The sequence below is a fragment of the Tamandua tetradactyla genome, chromosome 13 (assembly GCF_023851605.1).
Source record: "Tamandua tetradactyla isolate mTamTet1 chromosome 13, mTamTet1.pri, whole genome shotgun sequence".
In the NCBI taxonomy this organism is placed as follows: domain Eukaryota; kingdom Metazoa; phylum Chordata; class Mammalia; order Pilosa; family Myrmecophagidae; genus Tamandua; species Tamandua tetradactyla.
In genome coordinates this window covers 33832081-33858183 of record NC_135339.1, presented here as the reverse complement: position 1 = coordinate 33858183, position 26103 = coordinate 33832081, and the positions used below count along the sequence as shown (strand labels likewise).

Here is a 26103-nt window from a genome sequence, read left to right as displayed (position 1 = left end):
CTTTTCTACGCTTAAATTTCTTATCCATCACGGATTATTTTTTCTTCAGTTCTTATCAAATGCTTGGTACCACTCACTGAATAAATCCATCACGTTCCATGTGATGTGAAATGCCATATCAGACTAAATATGTATATAGAATTAGGTTTGTTTATGTACTTTACTCTGGCAAAATAACTGGCAACAGAGGTTGCCTCCGAAGAGAACTTCATAGCTGGACACCGGTGGAAAGAAGACATACTTTCTTTTGAATTCTGTTCCATATACTTGATTCACCATTCAAAAATGTCAATAAAGATTTTTAAAAGTTGTGCTTACTAGACATAATGGAATTATCAAATATTTCAGCTTTATGCAAATTAACATAATTACCCTCATAACCATCTGAACAATATTTGAAATCATATATCTGTCTTGAGATTAAAAGCGGAAACTATGAGCTATTCTATCTTCAAAGAGTAGTGAAAATGCCTTTAATATGTCAATGCACATTTCCCTGAAGGAAAAAGATTAAGCTCTTCTTTCTAAATCCTTAATTCTTACAGATAAAGCTACTATCTCAAATGCATACGAACCTCAGTTACAGTCAATTCTTTACAGTTTGTGTTTTCCTATATGCAGCCATCACAGATATATTTCTGCTTTCTTCATTCACTTCTAGACAGTAACCACTTTTTTTTAAATCAATATCTGCAGCCAAATATTTACTTCACGATCTAATGTTTCTGTTCTATAGCGATTTGGTCATTGTACTTCAATATCATTTCTTTATAATTAAATCTCAATGTCAAATGCCAATCTTAACTTCTGTTATAACCCTAACACCATAAGCAGACTGGAATGAAAGAGCAGAGGTATTCATCTCACAGTAGATGGAAAAAGAATAGGTATATTTTTGTGCCAGTCTTTTTAAGATCCTCACCCTCTCACTATTTTCTAAATAACTGTTAAAGGTAGATTCAAGTAGTAATTTTAGCCTTTCTCCAAATGAAAGTATTTTCAAGCCCTTGGAAATACTCTCCCAATAGAAACAGGAATGTGGCCTAGTATTGGCTCATTAGCATACTCAATTGTATGGATTAGCTGCTAATTCTACATACTATAATTTTCCTCTCACTACCGGCTCTCTTGGGTACTTTCCCACTCCGCTGATTTGCTAATGAACAAACTCCTCTAACATGCAGAAGATGATCACTCCATACATCAGTGAGGAAAACTAAGTGAAGATTTATAAGAAAAAGCAATTCTTTTAATAGAGTCTAATTATCCTTACATTTTAAAACCACTTCTTTTCTATTATATATCACAGCATTATTATCACCATTTAACAGGAAACATAGAGTGTGACCTGCCAAATATCACATTACTGCTAATAGAAACAGGTCTCCAGATAGGTCCTCTGCCTTAAATATGCTGCTTCCCAACATGATTAAACCCAATAACGGGAAAAGAGAAATGTTCTTTGCAGAAGACAGTGACGAGAAGCGCCCCCTGGCACAATGCATGAATACTATATATATCTTCATACTATATACATATAGTAACAAAACAATTTTCTGTTAAATAATTTTCTATCTTTGATACAAAAAATATCTCAAGCACACCAAATGTGATATAGTTTAAAAGTTTTTTGGTAGAAATATTTCTTATACCCATTGTCTCTAGAGACTTGCCTTATATGGGGAAGCACTTATGTAATGGCCATCTTTTAGCAGATCACAACTATCAGAGGCACAGACCAACTTACAGAAATTAGAAACATCCACCACTAAAATCTGGGCTGATTTCATGAGCAGCTCCTACTTAGATAAAATTATTTTAGAACAAGTGTTCTCAAACATATCAGATTCAACTTCCTCTTTCCATAAAATATTTTCCAACTCCTACATTACCATCCAGAAATGAAATCAGTAACAATTTTTCTATAGACAATATCTAACAAGCTCATATAGCCCCAATCTTTGCAACAACCAAAAACAAATCCCCAAACTCCTCTTAGTGGGTGATCTCCATCTGTGCTCACTGCACAGATACAATTCTGCAATGTAAAGAATGCTTGGGAAATATGGTGTCTCCTATGTGATCGCTGGCCAATCAATAAACCTCCCTAAACTTCAAAAGGGAATAATAATCATGGCTTTCTGAGTTCTCAGGATGTCTCAATACATGTGTGTAGCACTAGGTAGGTGGTTTCCAAACCAAGTCCTATTGAGACGTGAAAAAGGAGGCTGATTCAAGAACGAGAGCAGCAAAGAGTAATGTATGAATGTGGAGGAGCCAGAAGAAACAATAAGCATACAAAATGAATTAAACATACACAGCAGTCAAGGAACATTTCAGAGAGCACCCAACAGTCCTACATAATCTCACCAACCCCTGGTAGTAAACATATTATGGGGTAGTAAAATAATTAGTGTGCAGAATTATGACCCCCAAATTAGGAAGGGAAGAAAGACATAAATCTTTAAAAAGACTTTCATTGTATGTGGCTGGAATTTTTTTTAAGTTTTGATATTTATGTAGGTGACTGAATCTAGCAAACAATATTCAAACTTCTATTGAGCAATTACCTTATCCTAGGCTTGGAACTGGGAAAACACAATGATGTCTAATATACCACACCTGTCCTCAAAAATATTACCATCTAGTAGATTAAGAATGGGTAAACTATAACCATAACATAAAATAGAATGACATAAGTACTAAATAAGTAATAAGTTATGGGGGTCCAAAGAAAATTATGAAAAATCCAAACTGAGGAAAATCAAGAGCATTTTCACGGCATAGAACCTTGAAAAATAAGGATTCTGACAGGAAGAGAATGGGGAGTAAACATTAAAGTAAAAATGAAGTCAGGGGATAAAGGCACTTGAAGTATGAAAATACAGGGAGGTAGAGGACAGGCAATTAGGGATTGGATCAGAGGCAAGAGGAAAAGAAAGAGGATGTTAGGGATTGGGGATGAAGACAGTAAAACTTAAGGCTGTAGAGATATTTTAGGACGTGATCATGGAGAGATGTGAATACATTCAAATCAGTTTTGAGTTTTATTGGGCAAGATAATTTTCCAGAAAATTCGTGTTATGGAACTCACCTGATCCCCAAAAGGTGACTAATGGCCAAAAAATAAGATTCTAAGCAATGCAAACTGCCACTGAAATGCCTAAAATAAAAATATATTACATTCTTACTATGAATGAATAAACAAAAAGAACTTCACCCTACTGCAGAAAGCATCTTCTGAGCTCATTTTCTTAAATAATCAAAATATTTCTAAATTTATTGTCCCCTGGAACTGAAAAGAACTCAAGATAATACATGCCCCTTGATTTCCTTCCAAGTAAGTCAGGTCACCTCCTAAACATATTATTTAGCAGTACCTCATGTCACCCTGGAAGGCAAGTGGTGGGCCACATACTATTAACTTATTTTTACTGTGGGGAAACTGAGGAATAAAAAGAATAAATTACAGTATGGTCATTCTTAGAGCATAGCCATATTTTCCAGGACTTTAATTAAAAACTCCAAACCTATATTTCATCCTTTATGCACCTACTATCTGAATACTAGAATTACCTTTTACTATGTCTTAACTAAAAAGAGACCTAGACTAAGTTTTAAATTTATTTTCTCAATTTGGTATTCACATAAAAAAATTCGTTTTTAAATTTCTACCTCTTGAAATTAAAGTATTTGCAAAAATTTGAAGATGTAAGCAATAATCCAACTTATCCCAAAAAAAGACCATTGTAAAAAGCAAGCACCAATTCTCTGGAAAATTTTGTTGTCCAATAAAACTCAAAACTGATTTGAATGGTATTCACATCTCTCCATGATCATGTCCTAAAATCCTAGGCCTAGATCTGCTTTGAATATCTGGCAGGCTCTGGGAAATACTAGAGATTTGTGTCTGAAAAACAGGCTTTGCAGATGCTCCGATGTAAAGGTGTCCTAAGAGACCCAGAACAGTAGTTATCACTACACCTACTTCTGCAAACATAAAATCCAATGCTGTCCTCCTCTGTCCCTCCCTGCACTGCACCATGCACCACAAGATTCGTGGTACACACTAAGGTCTTTACAAGGATCCTCCCGACATTTCCCTTAAAATGTTGTACTTTGAGGATGACCTCGGCGCTGTGCTTTGGTAAAACCACGAGAGGACGGACGTGAATATGCCTGTCTCAAAATCTCGGCTCTCCAGAATCTAGGACTTGAGCCAGAGTATACTATGGGACACGAACTCCTGGTAGTATTTCATTTTTCATACACGCATTGTTACTCCCAATCTCCCAAAGTCCCCTTCCTCAGCACCCCCAACTACCAACTCCACGCCCCAGGTCCCCTCAATCTGCCTCCCAGAGACTTTAGGAGGAGGGAGAGGGGAAGTTTGAACGCAAGGGTTTGGGTAGGGGGCGCGTCTTACGCAGGCCCGGACCCCTCCGACCCTAATGCGCGCAGCCCATCTCCGGGAGCCCGGCCGCTCGGCCCTTGCCGGGGCTAACGCGCCGCCGCCGCCGCCTATCAGCGGAGCGCAGGGGCGGGGCCGGCCGACTCCGCGACGGTACGGCTGGCGGGTGGTGACGGGCGGAGAACCGACCGCTGCGCAACTCGGGCCGCCGCGCGCTAACACACCGGGCCCGGCTCCCGAGGGCGCCAGCGCGGCCCCGGGGAGTGCGAGGAGCCCGCGAGCGCGCGGCCTGCCGTTGGCGGCCTTCTCCGCCGCGCCCGGCGCCCACCCACCCCGGAGGTGGGCCCAAGCGCCGGGGAAGATGGTGTCCTGGATGATCTCCAGAGCCGTGGTGTAAGTGTCGCTCACAACGCCCAGCAGCTCGAACGACGCCCGGGAAAGGTGTAGGGAGGAGCAGGAGGAGAAGAGAAGGCCTGGGCCTGGGCGGGGGTGGAGGTGGGGGTGGGATGGCCCGGCCTTGGGCTGTCCGGGAACTGGGGGGTCCTCGGCCTCCTCACCCTGGTCCTTGTCGCTGCGGGGCTCCCGGCGGCTGGTGAGGACTCCGACGATTGAGATTCCGACTGCGGTCCGGAGCAGCCCGGCTGCGTGCGGCTCGGCGCTCCCGCGGCTCTGGGTGGGCAGGCGCGCTGGGCAGACGGCGCGCGCTCCCAGCTCCCGCTCCCTGGTTGCGCGGCACCGCCCTGCCGGCTCGAGAGCCGCGCGTCTCGCGGCGGCGCCCTGCGCAGGCTCCGCAGACGCCGAGCGCGGGAGGCTCGGCGGTGCTCCTGAGGTTGTGGCGGTAGCACGGAGCCTTTGTACCCCAGGGCTGATGCGTTCAGTGTCTTTCTCCGAGCCTGACTGCGTTCGGTCACGTGTGGTAGGAGGAGAGATTTGGCTAAAAACCTGAGACGTTCCCAGCTTAGGATCCCTGGGAGGAATCCCGGTTGCCCCAAGATTTACACCTTACTGGAAAAGGAGTCTATTATTGAAAGGTGACACCCGACTGCTCGCCCACATCCCCGAATTTGGCCCTGTCTTGTCGGAAATATTTGCCAAGTGATTAAGAGCGGCAGGTTCCTGTTGTCTTTGTTCAAATTATCAGTTCATTTCGTTGTGCTCTATTCAACAAGTGCTTACAGATCCATGAGGCAGTAATTAATTTGTATTTACTCTGTTAAGGTGTTTGAGTGTAATTTAAATTGATTTTCTCCTTCCCCACCCCCTGAAACACACACACCTCTCTCCGCCTTAAAAAAAAAAGGTCACCAGGTAAACAGATATGTTGGCTCTCTGCGTTACAATCAGGGGCCCGTGGATTCATTTTTCAGGATCTCTTCAAGAGGCATATTTTCTTAGTACCTTCATAGAATGTTTATGTGGGGCAGGAGCCTTCTCTGATTAGCTTTAGAATTGGCAAAAATAATAACAACATAACCAGTTGTCTTATTTCATTTTTTAAGTAGGGACAAGGAACTTAATTTTCTGTGAGTTTTGGCTTTATTTCGTTTGGGAGTGAGTCACTTAGTAGTAGCCTTATTCATCCTGATTTGTAACAATGCATTCAAAATTTGTCATTTGATTGTTTAATTCAGTTTAGTCTTCCCTCAGTTTCTATTTTTAAAGCTCCTGAGCCACCTTTGTCTCCTATACCAGCATATAAAAAAATAAGCAAATACATACCACAGATGCTTTCAGGTTGTTTTCATCCTTCTCTTTGAGGCTTTCATTTACATAATACAGGCATACCTTCCTGCGGTGTCTGTCTAGAGTCATGTCTACAGAAAGAAAATTAAGTGTCCCACTAGGAAACTGTCCCCCCCCCCCTTTTTTTTAAAACACTCTGGGTTTCCTTGACCAGTTCTTCAACTGATAGAATATTGTAAAGCACTTCAGTTTAGTTTGAGTTACTCAAATTGGAAAAGCCTTTTTTTTTCTTTTTATCATTGACTAGACAGTAAATGTGTTCTAGGTGCTACTTATCTAAAGGTCAGTAACACATCTTGATTTTACTGGAACTGATGTTTCAGTACACAGATACCTGCAGTACAAGTCAGAATGTTAAATCTTTTAAGAGTTACACTCAGTGCCCTGGAGGTTAGACAAGGGAGTGGTCATATCTGATTGAAGAATCAAAAAGGCAAAGGGGGGGGGGGGGAGGCAAGGAGATTGATTACATTTAAGATGGACCTCAAAGAATGTGCTTGATTTAGAGAACCAAAAGTGAAAATGGAAAGAATTCCAGGCATAGGGATTATGATGCAAGGCACAGAGAAGATAAAGCCCAGGTAGCTACAGTGATGGGAGGGACTGGGTAGAGAGGAAGCTGGAAAGGTAGGCTGGGGCCAGTTTTTGAGGAATTCTAAGTGACTTAATAGATTTGATTAGGCAGTTATGGCTTTACTTTGGAAGATTCTCTGTCCTTGGTATATGAGATGGTCAGCAGTGGAGCAAGATGGGTGACAGGGAAACCATTTAGGAGATCTAACTGGAGAGAAGAGATTAAAACCTGTGATGCTAGAACCTACAGGATTTAAATATTGGGGGGTATAATGAAGGAAAAGGAGCAAAAATGTGAGAGAAAAAGATCGTGGAAAGATCTATGTTTATCAAATGTCAAAAAATGTGTTTCATCCGCCTTTAAACTCTTAGCATATTAGAAAGCATGCTTGTCCGTTAATATAAGCATCATCATATTTTTCCACTTTGCTCCTGAGTTTCTACCTTTCTAAACACAAGGATATTATCTGTTCTCATGATCATACTTTTAAGCACATAAAGGATTAATCCCAGAATCTGTACAGACTTTGGAAACCTTTTGCATACTGGAAGATAGGACTTAATTCCATTCTTTTTACCCCACTAGAACAGCCAGCTCAAAGCCTGAAGAAAGATGAGACAACTTTCTTAAGGTAAACCGTGAACTTCTGGTGGATAAGCAAGAAACACAAGGAACTTATATAACCAGAGCCTCCCTTGTATGCATGAACACTTCCTGCCTAAACCTCAGTACATCTTCCCCTTGCACTGTTACATTGGCTTTGGAGTAAGACCCAGATGCCAGTTAATAGCATTTTGGTCTTGGGCAACAAGCATAACCCATCCAAGCTTCAGTCTCCTTGTCTTAAAATAGTTATATTTACAGTGAGACTGTTGTTCTAGTTTGCTAGCTGCCGGAATGCATCACACCAGAGATGGATTGGCTTTTACTAAAAGGGGATTTATTTTGTTGGTTCTTCAGAGGAAAGGCAGCTAACTCTCCACTGAGGTTCTTTCTTACGTGGAAGGCACAAGATGGTCTCTGCTGGTCTTCTCTCCAGGCCCCTGGGTTCCAACATCTTTCCCCGGGGTGACTTCTTTCTGCATCTCCAAAGGCCTGGGCTGAGCTGCAAGTGCTGAGATGAGGAATGCCGAGCTGCTTAGGCTGTGCTACATTGCGTTCTCTCATTTAAGCACCAGCCAATTAAGTCAAATGTCACTCATTGCAGCAGACACGCCTCCTAGCTGACTGCAGATGTAATTGGCAACAGATTAGGTTCACGTACATTGGCTTATGTCCACATCAACAAGATTAGGTATGCTCACCTGGCCAAGTTGACAACTGAATCTAACTAACACATGTACACCCCTTGTCAACTTGGCAACTTCAAGCATCACCTTAAACAGATGTAAAAAATTCTCTTGCTGTGAACCTGTGAATCTCAAAACAAGTCCGGTGCCAATAAGCAAAGGAGGATATTCACAGGATGCAGATTTTCATTTCCATAGGGAGAAATTGGAAGAAACACAGATGTAAAACCTGCAGGGCAAGCGCTGTGGGATTTCAAAGTCTGAAAGTCATTCATCCTTCAGCTATAGAAAGTGGCAGTCCCACCCCTTCCAAGGGCCTATGCAGTGGCCCGCCTCTTTCCAAATCAACCTCGGGGAACATCGAGGAGACCACCTCTGGGCTCCACTCTCTCCAGGCATCAGGGCCACCCCTGGGCTCTCTGCCATTTCTGGAGCACATGCTCAGCCCCTCCACATGGTGGCAGCCAGGCTCTCCCAGTCCCCCAAGGAGCGTGCTCTGCCTTCTCCAAGGCCTGAGGCTGCACAACTCTTCCAGTGCAACAAGATGAGAGGCTCATCCTCACCCTTCAGGGTAAACTCACCCTCTCCATGCATACAGGTGGGTCCACTCTCCTGGCCGAGGTTTCTTGGCTTCAGACCCGAGTGTCCATGGTTCTCACTCTGCAAACTCCAATCTCTCCCTGTGGTGTCCTCCTTTGTCAAGTTTGGCAGTGGTTCCATTTACACCAACAGTCTCTTCAAACCCTCCAGAACTTCTCCATCATTCTCTTCACGGTTCCTCCAAAATCTTCCCTTTAGCCATCCAAACACTGTTCCAACATATCTGGTATTTGCAAACCGCAGCAGCACCCCACTCTCGGTACCAAATCTGTTCTAGTTTGCTAGCTGCCAGAATGCATCACACCAGAGATGGATTGGCTTTTACTAAAAGGGGATTTATTTTGTTGGTTCTTCAGAGGAAAGGCAGCTAACTCTCCACTGAGGTTCTTTCTTACGTGGAAGGCACAAGATGGTCTCTGCTGGTCTTCTCTCCAGGCCCCTGAGTTCCAACAACTTTCCCCGGAGTGACTTCTTTCTGCATCTCCAAAGGCCTGGGCTGAGCTGCGAGTGCTGAGATGAGGAATGCCGAGCTGCTTAGGCTGTGCTACATTGCGTTCTCTCATTTAAGCACCAGCCAATTAAGTCAAATGTCACTCATTGCAGCAGACACGCCTCCTAGCTGACTGCAGATGTAATTGGCAACAGATGAGGTTCACGTACCATTAGTTTATGTCTGCAGCAACAAGATTAGGTATGCTCACCTGGCCCAGTTGACAACTGAATCTAACTAACACAACTGTTGTAACAATTAAATTAGTTTAACTAAAATATGCCAGGTGTGATAGTTGGCACTTATTTAGTATGTAATTAAAACTTAATACTCAATTATATGAACTAACTATAATATAAGAACTCAGTGAACTAAAATCAAGAACATGGGTTATCACATTGGGGCCTATTGTAAAAGGTCCTAGATTATAAGCTTTTACAGCAGTCATATATTCAGGAGGTATAACTTACTTCTAAATTCTGAGATACTGAGCTGTTTGTTTATAACCTGGTCCCAGAAACGTTGAGTATTTATGTGACACCTGAGACTCAGAGTTAGAGCTCTGAAGCTGTGAAAGTCACAAGTACTTTCTTACAGAAGCCATTTAAAAAGTTGAAATAGTGATCAGACTTTGAGTAGAAATATGAATGAAGCTGATCTAGATAGGACTAAGGTATATCAGATTTACAGGGTAAATCGTCCATGTTTTAAAACTTCAACTTCTATGTGAGACTAAAGGGAGAGATGTTTATTTGGTGCAAAGTTTATATTTTGGGTAATGTATTTCCTAATTTAATTTGTATGGTCGTTTTAGTTGAACATCATAAGTACATGAAATCTTTTTTTATATGTATTTTTATCAAGAAATCTTAACACAAGCATTCTGCACATGGTATACAATCAGTGGCGCACAGTATTATCACACAGTTGTGTATTCATCACCATGATAATTTTTTAGAACATTTGCATTTTTGTATCACTCCAGAAAAAGAAATAAAAAGAAAAAAAAATATTCATACATGCCGTACCCCTTACCCCTCCCTCTCATTGACCACTAATATTTCCATGTACCCAATGTATTTTACCTTTGCCCCCCTATTATTTATTTAATTTTTATCCGTTTTTTTTTACTCATCTGTCCATACCCTGGATAAAAGGAGCATCAGACACAAGGTTTTCACAGTCACACAGTCACATTGTAAAAGTTGTATCTTTATATAGTCATCTCCAAGAATCAAAACTACTGGAACACAGCTCAGCAGTTTCAGGTACTTCCCTCCAGCCACTCCAAAATACCATAAACTAAAAAGGAATATCTATATAATGCATAAGAATAACCTCCAAGATAACCTCTTGACTTTGTTGGAAATGTCTCAGGTGCTGAAACTTTATTTTTTCTCGTTTTTCTCTTCCCCCTTTTGGTCAAGAAGACTTTCCCAATCCCTTGATGCCGGGTCCCAATCAAACTGGGATTTCTGTCCCACATTACCAGGGAGGTTTACACCCCTGACAGTCATGTACCACGTGGGGGGGGGGGGTGGGTAGTAAGTTAATTTACTGCGTTGGCTTAGAGAGAGAGGCCACACCTGAGCAACAAAAGCAGTTCTCTGGAGGTAACTCTTAGGCTGAATTTTAAGTAGGCTTAACCTGTTCTTTGCATGAAAAAGTTTCATAGGGGCGAACTCCAAGATTGACGGCTTGGCTGAGAAATTTCAGTCGAAAAGTTAACCTGAAAGTTATTCTTATGCATTATATAGATATCCCTTTTTAGTTTATGGTGTATTGGAGTGGTTGGAGAGAAGTGCCTGAAACTGTTGAGCTGTGTTCCAGTAGCCTTGATTCTTAAAGTTTACAATGTGACTGTGTGATTGTGAAAACCTTGTGTCTGGTGCTCCTTCTATCAGGGTATGGACAGATGAGTAAAAAAATATGGGCAAAAAAATAAATAATAGGAGGACAAAGAGTAAAATAAATTGGGTAGATGGAAATACTAATGGTCAATGAGAGGGAAGGGTAGAGTTACAGTATATATGAGTATTTTCTTTTTCCTTTTTATTTCTTTTTATGGAGTGATGCAAATGTTCAAAAAAATGATCATGGTAATGAATACACAACTGTGTGATGATACTGTGAGCCATTGATTGTATACCATATATGGACTGTATGTGTGTGGAGATTTCTCAATAAAATTATTTTTAAAATCTTAGACATATAGATAGATATTTTATTGGGGGGGCGGAGAATGCAAGATGCTGTAGAGGAAGAGCTTACTTTTAACTGTAGTCAGGAATTTAGAACTCACTTTGGTTAAATTAACCAGCTGAATGACCTTGAGTCAGCCTCTTACTGAATATAAACTCAGTTTCCTTCTGTGTAAAATAAAACAATCAGGTGAATCCAAGTTTTTTGTCCAGCTCTAGGTTTTGTTTATGGTATGAAGGTATTTTTCATTATTTCCAGTTTGTTTAAAAGCAGCTTACTTTAACTTTACAGACAAGGTTAAAGGTTAGCAATTATTAAGGAATAGTAATCTGAGATTACTGAATGATAAATATGTTCACATGTGATACACATGCATCATATCTTGAAACATGACTCTCACAAACTGAAATCCATATTTTCTAACTTGTCTTCATTTATTTATATATAATATGGCATCATGGTTAAGACCAGGACTGCAGCCAGATTCCTTGGAATCAAATATCAGCTCTACCATTTACTGGCTGTAATATAAACAATAACAATTATATTAGTTCATATATGTAATATCTTTAGCCCAGCATCTGGCACATAGTAAGTCTTCACTAAGTGTTAGTAAAACAAAGAACATACACCCCTGTAATTCCAGCATACTGAAGTCTGATTACTTTTTCAGCTTTTTTAACAGTTCCTTTATGGAATAATGCTGACTTTCATAGCTGCAGAACGCTAGCTCTGAGTCTCAGGTGTCACACATATACTCAGAGTTTCAGGGGATGACCAGGTTATACCCCAAAAGCTCAGCATCTCAGAATTTAGGAGAAAAAAAAGTTACCAAGAGCTTATAGTCTAGGAAACTTTACAATAAGCCTTCCCCTGATAACCTGTGATCTCGAGTTCAATTCTCAGAGTCAGTCTATATTAGTGAGGCCTTACACTATTTGTCTTTTTGTTTCTGGCTTATTTCGCTCAACATACTGTTCTCAATGTTCATTCACCTAGTTGCATGCCTGACGACTGCATTCCTTCCTGCAGCCACTCAATATTCCATTGTATGTGGACACCACAGTTCACTCCTTATAGGAAAGTTCTTAAAGCAAAATTCTACAAAGAATATTAATTTGCATGGACATATGAATGGATTAAAAAAAGTTGATGTCTTTGTATAATGGAATATTATACAGCAGTAATATGAATGAAATACCACTACAAGCATCAACACGATTGAATGTTAGAAAAATTAGTGTTTTTTTAAAAACTAGCCATAGCAGGCCGCGGTGGCTCAGTGGCAGAGTTCTTGCCTGCCATGCTGGAGACCTGGGTTCGATTCCCAGTGCCTGCCCATGCAAAAGAAAAAAAACTTGCCAGATATGATTGCATACTGTATGATATCACTTTAAAGGCAACAGCTTAGGCAAAATTAAGCGATAAGTACTTTTGAAATATATATGTATATGGGAAATCTATGTTTAAAAAAAGACTAATAAAATTTAACAAGAGGTTAACTCTGAGGGGGTGGTGGGGAAGGAATCTGGAACAGTATTATTGGTGATATCCAACTTCTTAAGTTTATTAGATCATTTTATTTTGTTTTATAACTTAGAAGTATGTGCCATATATTCTTTTCTGTATATCAACTATTACATTAAAATGTTTAACACTTGCAGTGAGTCGAGATCAAGGTATCCACCATAACTAAAAGGACAAGCCAAGACAAGTAGGGACAGATACCAGAGAAAGTCCTGTCCCAGCCCATATGCTTCTTGCTTGTGTAGAGGCTAGTTTTAAACCGTAGCCAGGCTACAGATGGAGACACGGAAGGGGCTGTACCTGTCGTGATGCATACGTGAACATAAAGCCAGAACCTTTGAGAAATGGACAGGCAAGCTGTCTGTCGTCCCTTCTTTTTCTCAAAGTTGGGATAAGCTTAATAAAGGATATACGATTTCTTATTTTTTCAGATACTCAAAGGATTTTTCAGATTCTAGAAAGAGGTGCATAGATAATTACTTAAAAGCTTTCTTTTTTTCCCACTGTCAGATGATGGTTGTTTTCTTGTCTGACTGCTTGACATATGGACTGATGCTATAAAAAGTAACTCAATATAAAAAATGTGTATACATTAATGTGCCTTCACAATAGCTAATTCTAGATTGGCAAACCCAAGAGATAGTATTGATGGTGAAATATAGAATAATATCCCTCACTCATCAGCTTCTGCTTTGTATTCTTAATGGTATTGAATGTCCATTTTGATAGTTTAGTTGGTCAAAATGTTGCCTTGATTGAACTCCCTAATGCCTACATAAGGATAATTTAATATTTAAAATAGCTGTTTCAACACAATTCCTCTTTTTTAAAAAGGAGGTACTATTAGTCCCAGAATCTTAGATGATCTGAACCTTTCAATGGAAGAAAATCTCTAAAATCTCTGACATTTTCTATAGGTATGTTGTTCTGATTCCTTTTGTGTACTCAAAACGCAGGAGCCTTAGTTTGTCTGAACACTATTTAGGTAAGAAAAAGAAAGTAGAAAATATGAAGTGTTTTCCATGTGGTCAGCATTGCTAGAGGGGTGTTCTGACTAAGACATCTATCTCCCCACAGATGTCCAGGATTTCTTTTCATTTTCATAGGCTGTCTTTTCAGTAGAAGACAGTCTCAAAGCACTTCAGAAACATGGTTATGAGATATTAGTAGATTTGCAAATCTATCAACAGGGGTTTCTAGTTCAAGAATGCATGGTAAATAGAAGATAGGACTTAACAAATTAATATGAATGCTGAATCATTAAATTGATATCTTTTAGTCTCCAGAATTTTAGAGCAGCTAGAAGTAAAAACCTAAAATTGTGAAATTGTAGCCCATGTCAAAGTTTGAAATATGTTCTAATGCTAATTGTGGTGCTGTGCTTGGAAATTTAAAGCTTTTTTGTATATATGGTATACATATATACAAAAGAAGGGGAAAAAGTCTACTGTAATAATAAGAAAGTATTTAAGCCCTCTGGCCTCCTATATTCTGGAGCAGCTAGAAGAAAAAATAGGAGAGGATCATATGGTAGCCCATGACAAACTCTAGGATCTATCCTGCAACCACGTTTTGAAGAGTACTTTGAAAACTATTGCTTTTTTATTTCTTTACTTTGTTTATATGTTATACTATACAGTAAAAAAAAGTTTCTTAAAAAAAACAATGCCTGGTAAAGAGATTTACTAGATATAATTTTAAAAGTTGTCTATCTGCCTATACCCCAGTAGTCACTCAGTAATACCAATAGGATTGCCATTTTTAATTTGACTTTCTTTTGACTAACACTTGTCTTTTAACGTTAGAAATGTTAGCCTGAAAGCATAATGGACCCTTATATCAGTGACTCTTCACTCCTTTTACTCTTAGTTGACTCCTGTTTTACTGTAGGATGATCATAGATTTATTTTTGCTAACATTTAATCCCTCCAGCCGATCTTAAACCTTCCCAATAAACAAACAAGATTTTTCTAATCCTACTCACCCTTTGAAGAAGAATTTTGTATGAATGGAGTAGTATAAAATTGCAGCTTAAATAAGAAAAGCAATAATCTAGCTTTACAAATGTTGAAAGTTAATACTAGCGTTTATTGAAAAACATAAATGATAGATAACTTTCATCTCTTAAAAATCTGAAGGAAATCATTTTCACTGTTACTAAAAGACACAGTAAAATTAAAGTTACCTGTTTTCACAGATGCTTTGGATTCTTCGTTTAGAAGAATAAAAGCTCACAAAGCATTATACTGTATTTAAAAACTTTTAAAAACACCTTTCCCAGTCCCCATTCCCAGAGATTCTGATTTAATAGATCTAGAATGCAGCCTGTACATCCTTATTTTTAAAAACTCCCCAGACTGCTCAGAAGTATTCTGCAACCATGCAAGAACATCTTCTCAGTCACAGTTCCCATAGAAATTTAACCACTGAGTTGAAAATGTGATTTCTGATTTTGATCTAGTTGTTTTAAAAAAGATCTTTACTCTTAATATAAATATGGTAGCCCATGACAAACTCTGGGATCTGTCCTGTAACTACTTGTTAAAGAGTGCTTTGAAAACTATTGCTTTTTTATTTCTTTGCTTTGTATATATGTTACACTACACAATTAAAAAGTTAAAAAAAAAAAAATTCCCCAGGTGACTGAAATGTGCAGCCTATGTCAAAAAATGTTACATTAGAAGGTATGAGTTAGAAATTCTGCAGATGATTTTTTTGAGAATTTGTAATATAGGGAAGCTGTCACAGAATTGAGTTTCCTAATACTGTTATTATTTTAAAATAAGGGAAAAAATAGTAAAGATATCCTTATTTTGGTTTTCAGTGATCAATGACATTAAAAAAGGGAAATTCAGTACTGGAGTTGTATCTGAAGCTTAGCAATAAGCAGCATTAGTAGTCTATAAAGAAGTAATCTTCCCAAACAAAGTCGATTGGTCTTTTTGGGTTGAATTACATAAGTATTAAAAGAAAGGAATGTGGTGGATGGAATGTCTAGATTTTATTACAGCATTCTCTACAGTACCTCATGAAATTTAACTTCACAGCTAGCATTTGAACAAAGTCTAGCAAACCAAAATGTCACATTTGTGAGATGACTTTATAGCACATTTGCAGCAGTACATATTTATGCTGCCTCAAAAAAAAATCATTTGTGAAATGTGTTGGTGTTGGGGTTTTATGTTTATTTTTAGTTAAATTCATCAAAATTATTTTGTGCCTTTAAATGTATCCACAGTACTAAGATTGTAGACTAGAATGTGTTATACATCTTGGTTAAAAAAAATACAACATATATGATAAAAATCTGAGAATTGGGGAAGGGAGAAAGGAGAAAGCATAAGGGCAAATTTCCTCATCTTTCATAGCAGAGAAACAGATGCTATTTAGAATTGAAACACCAGCCTTTCGTAAGTTATACCTTCAAATCAAAGGATTACCTTAGCCCCAACCAAAACCATTCCAGCCAATTCCTAAGGAACACTTAGGGCAATATATAAGATTCTACCAAGGTTCCATACACTAGGGTAACTTTCCAGAAACCTATAGCCTCCAGATGCGTCTTTGGGCTAGATAAGTCCTGAAAGCTAGAGGGCCCAGCTTCTCCAGAACATCAGCTCATTCCATATCCCTACCCTGTATTATTGACAGCCCCTTCCAACATGAAAAAGTTAGAATGGGCACAACCCAAATACCCCTAAAGAGTGGGAGAAAGATTAAAGGTGATAGTGGAATTATACAGAGGAGGTAGGGTTTACCAAACAAGTATGATTGCTTAATCATTGTGTTGATATTTCTTTCAGTCTCCAGTATTTTAGAGCAGCTGGAAGTAGAAGCCAAAAATTGTGGAATTGTAACCCACACCAAATTCTGAAATCTGTTCTACAACTAATTGTTGTTCTATGCTTTGAAATTTATGGCTTTTTTTTTTGTATATATGTGATTTTTCACAAAAAAAAAGAAAGAAAAGTCAATTGTGATGGAAAAAATATTCCTTCTAGCCTCCTATATTCTGGAGCAGCTATAGAAGGAAAAATCTGAGATGATGGTATGGTAGCCCACGACAAACTCTGGAATCTGTCCTGTAACTACTTGTTGAAGAGTGCTTTAAGAACTATTGCTTTTTTATTTCTTTGCTTTGTATAGATGTTATATTATACAATAAAAAAAGTTAAAAAAAAATCAAAGGATTACCTTAGGTGCTGATATTTCTACTGTTTAAGTAAAATTATATTTATTTCTTTGCTTTTACTTATTTGCATTTTAGCAAAATATAATTTAAAGATTATCTTAAGTGATGTATATTTTAAGATCCTGTTTTTTATACACTCTTCTGTCCATCTTTCTGTTTCTAAAAATAATCCACAAAGAGGGATGTTTCGATCATCAAATGTTAACACTGATTATTATAGGGGGTGAGTTTTAGATTTCATCTTTGTTCTTTTTGGTAATGTTTCTATAGTAAATACGAATCATTTATACTAAGAATATTTAATCTTTAAACAATTGAGCATGTTACCTTTTAACATAAGTAAAATTTGTTTTAAGTTGACGACTAGTTTTTATTTTCCCTTAGAATAATAAATGCCTTTACTTTATAGTCTCAACCTATAACACCAACCATGATTGAAAATTAAATGATGCTCTTTGAATTTTGTACAATGTGTACAAAACAGGCTAAAATACTAACACGTGTTTATCCTTTTAAATAGTTCAGATGATTCTGGATCTGCCATAGTACCCTCAGATTTGCTTACTAGTTAGAATTTGTTTTCTTAAAGAATCAGATGAAAATGATACACTGTAGACACCAGAACAAACTGCTCATCTATTTTACACTTGAACATAAATTAACATCTAAACCCAAATACACAGTATTTATTAGCTAGAGAGGTACTAACACCTAGCAGTATATAACTCATTTAACAGAAGTTGGTGGTCTTTGCTGTAACATATATATATTCTTTCTAATATTATCATCACATGGCAAACTTCTGTTGTTTCAAGTTAATCTTTAAAGTCATTTCATGTGTTAGGAGGATTCTGATGCATTAAATTTTTTCCAATAATAGTTTATCTAAAGTCTTAAATTTAATGATGGAATAACAAAATTTGTAAGAGTCATCTTAAAGTTTTTTCTTTTCCTGTATGTTGGTTTTTGGGGTGGTTTCTTTGTTTGCTTTTTGTTTTTGTTTTTCCTTTGATTCTTGTAGACTGACTCAAATTCTAGGATGATTTGATTTAGTAGTCTCTTTTTGGTCAATAAGAAAGTACAACTGATTCTAGTTGAAAGGAGGTATATCAGTCCTTAGGTAATCTGACTCATACTATTAAAAATGTTTCTCTGATAAAGAACAAATCTCTTAGGAAACATTCTTAAGAGGTTTAACATTTGGGTGGAGAGAATATGTTTTTTAGATGTGAGTTTTTCTGAATAACAAATAACAAATTATTATATTTCTAACAAATAATACATGGGGGTGTTCATTTTGTGAATCCTCTTTCTGTGTGGCTGCTGTGAACATGTGCGTGTGTGTATGTGTGTGTTTATATATATGTTTTTAAGAAACTGTTGAAATTTGTCTAACTTCTCGTCTATGCCCTTCCCTACGTCCTGTTTGAACTATGTAATATTTAAAGTACAGTTCAGTGTGTTACTGTGGAAACGAAAAAATAAGGGAAATAAATCAAAGGTAAATCTTTGGCTGTAAACCAATAACAAAAAGATTCTGTGAAAAGAAAGTTTCTTGATGAAGCAACAAGTTTGAGGGCAGATGTTCTCGGCAAAATGGGGATGGATGAATCTGAGATGAGGAAAATGACAGTCAATCCAAATGAATATAACATTGAGAGATAGGACCATTTTTATATGCATTTTGACACTGGGGCTTCTAGTACTGAAGGAAGTTAGGCTTCTGTTACAGCTCTTTTTACTTTATGGTTTAATAAATTATGATGAAAAGATCATTCTGTGTCAATTGAAGAATTTAAATTGCTGATGCATATAGTTAGCTGTAAGTGATGATCTTATCCCACAAAAATAATGTTACCACTGTCATTGCATTTTTTAAAAGTCAAAGAAAATCATGGAACTATTGGTTTGAATATTTAGTGTTTTAAAAGCTTGTCACTTTTTATTTTCTAGCCTCAGCTTAGACTTTATTTGTATTTTAGGTTATGTGCACAAAAGATTTCAGTTCTTTCTGTCCATGTAAATTTTTTTGTTTTTTTCTCTAATTATTTACTGAGCACCTACTATGTGTCAGAGAGTGTCCTAAGGCTTGGGGATGCAAAACTGAACATGCCACAGTTTCTGTCCTTAAAGGAACGCCTAACACATGGACAACAGATGGAAGAGTCAGGTAACATTAAAGTGTGTGATTATGGTGATATCAGACACTGTCTAGGGTGTGTACCAGGTGCCTGGCATTGTTTTAAGCACCTTACACGCTTTAACTCATTCAAGGGTCATATAAAGTAGACACTGTTATTGCCTTTGTTTTACAGAAAAACAAGCAGACACTTGCCCACTGCTAGTAGTGTGGAACATGTATGTAAAAAATGCCATGAAACACTAAGGAAGGGTTCCTCACCTAGGGGAACCAAGGAGATCATTCAAGAGAAGAATGACCTTAGACAGAGGGGACAAAATACTCAAAGATTTAGAAACATAGAACATGACTCTTTTGGGAAACAGCAAGTATTCAGTCATTGGAGCAAAGAGCAGCAAAAGCTGAAATTAGAGGTCAGACGAGTTAAATCAATTAAGTCTAACCTTGCATAGCCTGATGAGTTTTTTTTCTTTATGGAGAAAACAAAGAAAAGCAATTTAAAGATGTTAAGTGTTCAGGACACAGGGACAGATTCAAGAGAGATTTGGAGGACACGTTTGTAAAAATTTGGTGAATGGATGTGAGGACAAGGACGCAATTTCATATTTCTGGCTTGGATCACTTGAGTGGGAGGTGTCACCATTTCATGAGATGGGGAAAATGAAAGGAAGAAGAGATAGAGAGGGAAAGGAATGATGAGTCTAAACAACAGCAATTTTAAGGTCTTGAACTAAGGGAGAAAGGTGACCAAAGTACTTTGATAGATGAGGAAGAAAAATACCATTATTAGTAATGTTGTAATCTTAATTTGGGTGTTGGGTTCACAGGTGTTGATTTTGATGTTAGACTTAAAGATTCACATATATATTACCTGTATTTTATTCTCTAGTATAGATCAAATATTACATAGTAAATTAAAAAGTGCAAATGGCTGCCATCATTTTTGACAAATACAGGGAAGATAGATTGGCTCTGTAAAAAGTGAAACATTTTAAGTTATGATGGGCACCTCTTTTATGTTTTTGTTAATTCGTTAATATTTTGTTTGGAATAGAGTTTTCACTTAATCTCGGGGAGCAAATTGCAATTTTAAATAGGGTAGTTAGAGAAAATCTCAGTGCAAAAAAAGTTGCACTAAAGTTGATATTTGAACAAAGCCTTAAGGAGGTAAGGGGATTAACCAGGCAAATACCTGGAAAAAATGTATTCTGAGGGTAAGCCCTAAGATGGAACTGCACTCAGCACAAGGTCAGTGTGGCTGGAACTGAGTAGCTTAGCCATTGTTAAAGACGATGAATTCTTCTGTGCAAGGTGGAAAACTTCATTGCTGGGTTTTGAGCAGAGAAATGACGTTATTGAATTTATATTTTAAAAAGAACCTCTCTTCATGAGAATAGACTATAAAGGGGCAAGCACAGAAACTCCAAGAGCAGTAAAGAGGCTATTTTAATAAGTCAATGAGAAATAGATGGGGAGTTGGACCAAGTTGGTAGCAGTGGTCAGATTCTGGGTATGTTTTAAAGATAGAACCAAAAGAATTGTTTGACAGATTAGCTGTGGATCTCCAAAGCGATGAAACTGAATGAGTTCACAAGTTATTTCTAAAGCCTGTATAGAAATGCAAAGGGCCAAGAATACCCAAGAAATCTTGAATTAGAAGAACCAAGAACAAAAATAGCAGTTGACTTACTCGATTAAATATCAAGATGGACTATAAAGCTACAGTAATTAAGGCAGTTTGATATTGGAGCAAGAATAGGAAAACAGGCCAATAAAAGAGCATAGAATCTCAAAAGTAATCCATATATATGGATGCTTATTTTATGACAAAGGTGACAATAAAGTTTCTAGGGGATAATACAGAAAAATATCTGTATGACTTTAAGATAATCCTAAACAGGACACAAAAAGCATTAGTCATAATGGAAAAGACTAATAATTTGAGCTAGACTAAAATTAAGTACTTCTCTTCATCAAAAGGAAGTGGGAAGAGAATCGAGAATGGGGAAAAAATATAACATATAAAACTGATAAAGGGCTCATATTCAGAATATATAAAGAAAAATTGGCCAAAATTTGGAAGATACTTCATACTTAAAAGGGATTAGAGGAGTAGCAAGCCATGAAGAGGTACTCTCATTTCTGTGTCTAGAGTGGGTGGCAACATTTTGTAATACTGAACCACATTTCCATCTTCTTCATATATCTTTGGGGAAAGAACTAAATCTTCCTGGGTTTTTATTCGTACTACTAGTTCTTCAGGATTGAATATAAACTGAGAATTTCAGATCTGGCCTAAAAATTGAATGGTTATACATGTCATCTTCAAGAAAATAAAAATCTTCTCTTGAACATGGGATTACTGTTTTAAGAAAAGTTCTACTACCATAAGCATCAAATAATATCAGGCACTCATGTATAACCTCTATTAAGAGTTGGTTGCTTCAGCCTTACTGCTAAAACCTACGTTATGGGGGAAGAAATCAGAAAAATACCACCAAGGAAAAGAACATTCTGAATCTTAAAAGAATATGGTCAATGGGGGAAGGAAGAAGACAGAGACTATTCTATCCCAAAAAGCATATTTTCTTAGAATGCTTTCAAGCTTGTTGTGCCTTTTTTTCCCCCCAATGATGTAACCTAAAGGTAGAAGCTGCCCTCAGTGTCAGTTATTGGTTATCATAGGAGGGAAAAAAGCAAGGTAAAGAGAACATTAATGGTAGTTTTCATGATATGGCACTAAGATCCAAGATAACCAGCATGTGTTTAGAATTGGGACTGGAAATGATAAGCATAGAAAAGCATCTGCCTTTAGAAAGCTCCAGTGAGCAATCAGCATTCTCCTGAGATGACCCTTTACTGTTGCTAGGCACTCATTTCTGTTTCTGGAACGGGTGGCAGCATTATGCAATGCTGAACCACATTTCCATCCTTTATATATCTTTGGGGAAAGAATTAGAGCTTCCTGGATTTTTATATTGTACTATTAAATCTTTGGGATTGAAAAGGAATTGTGATTGTTCAAATTTGGCCAATATTGAATGGTTGTACATTTAAAGAAAAAAAAATTATTCTTGAAGGTAGGATTACTGTTTTAAGAAAAGTTCTTTTAATCATAAGCAACAAATAATGTTAGACCCTCTCACGCATAAGCAGTTGTATAGAAGATTACTTTATATGTTTCATATCAAGTCCAAGGAACCGCCCCGTATCTCTACTTTATTTCCTCCAGCCCCAGAGGTTTCTGATGACAGGCTGATTTCCTTTCTCTTTATGGATTATTCTGATTGCCCTTTTTAGCACAAAGCCTCTGACTATGTAAATAAGTAGAACAATTTCATTCCCAGCAGTCCAGTGGACAGATGTAACTGACAGACCTCCCCAACCCCTGGTTGAAAACGATAAAAGATGCTTAATAAAATATTTTTTAATAACATTTTGAAAGTTCACCAGTGAGCTTACTAGAAAGTCCAGATTGCTTAATGGGGGGTGGGGGGAAAGGCAAGGTAAAGAGAACACTAATGGTAGCTTTCACCTACGGGCATACCCTGAAACCTAATAACCTTGAGATTTTTGGTTTTCATGCTTTCATAAATCATGTTAGGAAGAAAATAATACCAACACTCACCCAATGCAGGCAGTCAAATAGCATAAAGCTAGGAACCCAAATAACAAAAGAACTATGTCGTATTCATTCCATAGAAGACAAGAAAAAATAGATGAAGAAAGATGGAACAGGTAGTGTCATGGTTAGGGACAGGTGTCAACTTGGCTAAGTTGTGGTACCTGTTCATCTGATTGGGCAAGCGCTGGCCTGTCTGTTGCAATGAGGACATTTCATAGGATTAGGTCATGATCACGTCAGCTACAAATGATTCCATTTGTAATCAGCCAAAGGGGAGTGTCTTCTGCAATTAGTGATGCTAAATCCAATCATGGGAAGCCTTTTAAGGAGGACTCAGAGCAGACAGGTTCCATTCCTGCTTAGGCTGGTGAGCCTCTCCTGTGGAGTTTATCCAGGCCATCCATTGGAGTGATCAGCTTCGCAGCCTGCCCTGTGGATTTTGGACTCTGCATTCCTATGGTCACGTGAGACACTTTCATAAATTTTATATTTGCAAGTGTTCCCTGTTGATTCTGTTTCTCTAGAGAACCCTAACTAATACAGGTAGGAAAAATATAAAGCACATACTAAGATGTTAGATTTAAACCTAGTTTATCAGAATTACAATAAATGTAATTAGTCTAACTGCTCTAATTAAAAGAAAAAGATATTAGCATAACAAAACAAATCTAGTTATATATTTACAAGAGGATGTAGATATAATTTTACTTCTAAAGAAAATGCAAAGATTTTTTTGAAGGGTTAGAAAAAGATATAAAGTCAAATTCTACACAAAAGAAAGTTGGAATACCTGTCTTATATCATACAAAACAGACTTTATGACAGAATAACTTACTAGTGAGCACAGCTTATCTAACACAGGTATTTTCTCTATAAGGCACATCTATAGTCTTCTTGTGTTTAGGAACACTAAAAAGCCCTCAATACTACACTTGGCGGGCCATTTTAAACAACAAAGCCACCAACAAATAGAACTAAAATGCAAAAAATATGGCACTAAATGTACCGAAAAAGAACATTTGTTTATCGTATGAGAGCTGAAACAAGAGGGCAGAACATTGCCATGTTCAAACTCAGCTGGAAACACACTAGGCAACTCAAATTTTTCACCACTCTGCACATGTCCACAAATGATCATGAAAGCACTATGAGTATTGATTGTGGTGCTACAAATAAATTGTAACGAGTTGCCAAACCCACAAGTACCAAATCCACAAATGAGACATGACTTTCATTACTTCATCTTTCTCTGCCGATACATGTGTCTATCTGTGTGTGCATTTGCCTGTGTATTCTGCAATAGCAACGCCTTTATTTTGCTCTTGGTTTTACTGTTCCATTTCAAAGTAAGTTGCATCAACAATGATGCTGAAAAAATTGGATATGCATATGCAAAAACATGAAGTTATACACAGACCTTACATTTTTCACAAAAATTAACTAAAAATGGATCATAGTCCTAAACGTAAAATGCATAATATTAAAGCTTGTAGATGAAAACATAGGAGAAAATTTAGGTGACCTTGGGTTTGAAATTAAATTGTTAGATACTACGCCAAAAGCATAATCTTTGAAAGAAAAAATTGATGTGTTGGACTTTATTAAAACTAAAACCGTCTGCTCTATGAAAGACACTGTTAAGAAAATGAAAAAAACAAGCCACAGAGAGAAAATATTTGGTAAACACATATCTGGTAAAGGGCTTGTATCCAAAATACACAAAGAATTCTTACAACTCAACAATTAGAAAACAAACAACCCACTTTAAAAGAAAAAAACATGGTAAAAAAATTGGACATCTCCCCGATAAAGATAGGTAGATGACAGATGAACACATGAAGAGATGTTCAACATCATATACATTAGGGAAATGCAAATTAAAACAACTATGAAATACCACCATACATCTGTTAGAATTACTAAAATCATAAAAATTACCAATTGTTGAGGATGCAGAATAGCAGGAATTCATTCATTGGTGGTGGGAATGAAAAAATAGTTCTGCCCGAGTTGAGAAGACGTTTGATAGTTGTGCTGGTTTGAAAGGATGTATGTCCCTTAGAAAAGCCATGTTTTAATCAAAATCCCATTTCATAAAGGTAGAATAATCCCTATTCAATACTGTATGTTTGAAACTGCAATCACAGCATCTCCCTATAGGTATGATTTAATCAAGAGTACTTGTTAAGCTGGGGGCGGGCCGCGGTGGCTCAGCGGGCAAGAGTGCTTGTCTGCCATGCCGGAGGACCCCGGTTCGATTCCCGGCCCTAGCCCATGTAAAAAACAAACAAACAAACAAAATATAATAAAACAAGAAAATGTTTAAAGATGTTTCCCTTCCTTCCTTCTATCCTTCCTTCCTTCTCTGTCTTTCCTTCCCTTCCTCCCTCTCTCTTTAAAAAAAAAAAAAAAAAAAGAGTACTTGTTAAGCTGGATTAGGTGATGACATGTTTCCACCCATTTGGGTGGTCTTTATTAGTTTCTGAAGTCCTATAAAAGAGGAAACATTTTGGAGAATGAGAATGATTCAGAGAGAGCAGAGAAGAAAAACACAGCCAGCAACCTTTGGAGATGAAAAAGGAAAATACCTCCTGGGGAGCTTCTTGAAACAGTAAACCAGGAGAAGAAGCTAACAGATGACATCGTGGTTGCCATGTGCCCTTCCAGATGAGAGAGGTACCCTGATCGTGTTCACCATGTGCCTTTCTAGATGAGAGAGAAACTCTGTGTTCACCATGTGCCCTTCCACTTGAGAGAGAAACCGTGACTTTCATCAGCCTTCTTGAACCAAGGTATCTTTCCCTGGATGCCTTAGATTGGACATTTCCATAGACTTCTTTTAATTGGGACATTTTCTCAGCCTTAGAACTGTAAACTAGCAATTTATTAAATTCCCCTTTGTAAAAGCCATTCTGTTTCTGATATATTGCATTCCAGCAGCTAGCAAACTAGAACAATAATTTCTTACAAAGCTGAGCATAATCTGACCATACAATCCAGCAATCACTCTATTATGTAGTTACTCAATTGAAATTTTCTTTCCACATAAAAACCTGCATGTGAATGTTTATAGCAGCTTTATTTGTAATTGCCAAAAATCAGAAGCAATCAAGATTTCCTTTAATGGGTGAGTGGGTAAACAAACCATGGTATATCCATTCAGTAGACTAGTTTTCAGTGATAAAATAGGAATGAGGTATCAAGCCACACAAAGACATCAATAAATCTTAAATAATGTTAAATGAAAGAAAAAAGTCTGAAAAGGCTGTAGCAATTTAAGTCCTATAATATGATGTTCTGGAAAAAGTAA

The 26103-nt window shown here is 37.7% G+C and overlaps 2 protein-coding genes across 13 annotated transcripts in view; one reads left to right on the top strand and one right to left on the bottom strand.

The window, feature by feature from the left end:
• Positions 1-5093, bottom strand: part of JMJD1C (jumonji domain containing 1C) — a 326266-nt gene extending 321173 nt beyond the window's left edge. For all 9 annotated transcript variants that reach the window (XM_077125157.1, XM_077125158.1, XM_077125160.1 and 6 more), the window contains exon 1: positions 4969-5093. The gene's annotated coding sequence lies outside the window, so the exon portion shown is untranslated. The remainder of the gene's footprint in view (positions 1-4968) is intronic.
• REEP3 (receptor accessory protein 3) overlaps positions 1-26103 on the top strand; it is a 112807-nt gene that overhangs the window by 23366 nt on the left and 63338 nt on the right. For 2 of the 4 annotated variants that reach the window (XM_077125168.1, XM_077125169.1), the window contains exons 1-2: positions 4683-4804; positions 7314-7359. The exons of 1 other annotated variant lie outside the window; for it this stretch is intronic. Coding sequence is in view for 1 of the 3 variants with exons in the window: in XM_077125167.1 (XP_076981282.1) it covers positions 4773-4804 (32 nt within the window). In the remaining 2 variants the exon portion in view is untranslated. Of the gene's footprint in view, positions 1-4569; positions 4805-7313; positions 7360-26103 lie in introns of those variants that run through there. One more of the 4 variants, XM_077125167.1, reaches the window with a different exon arrangement.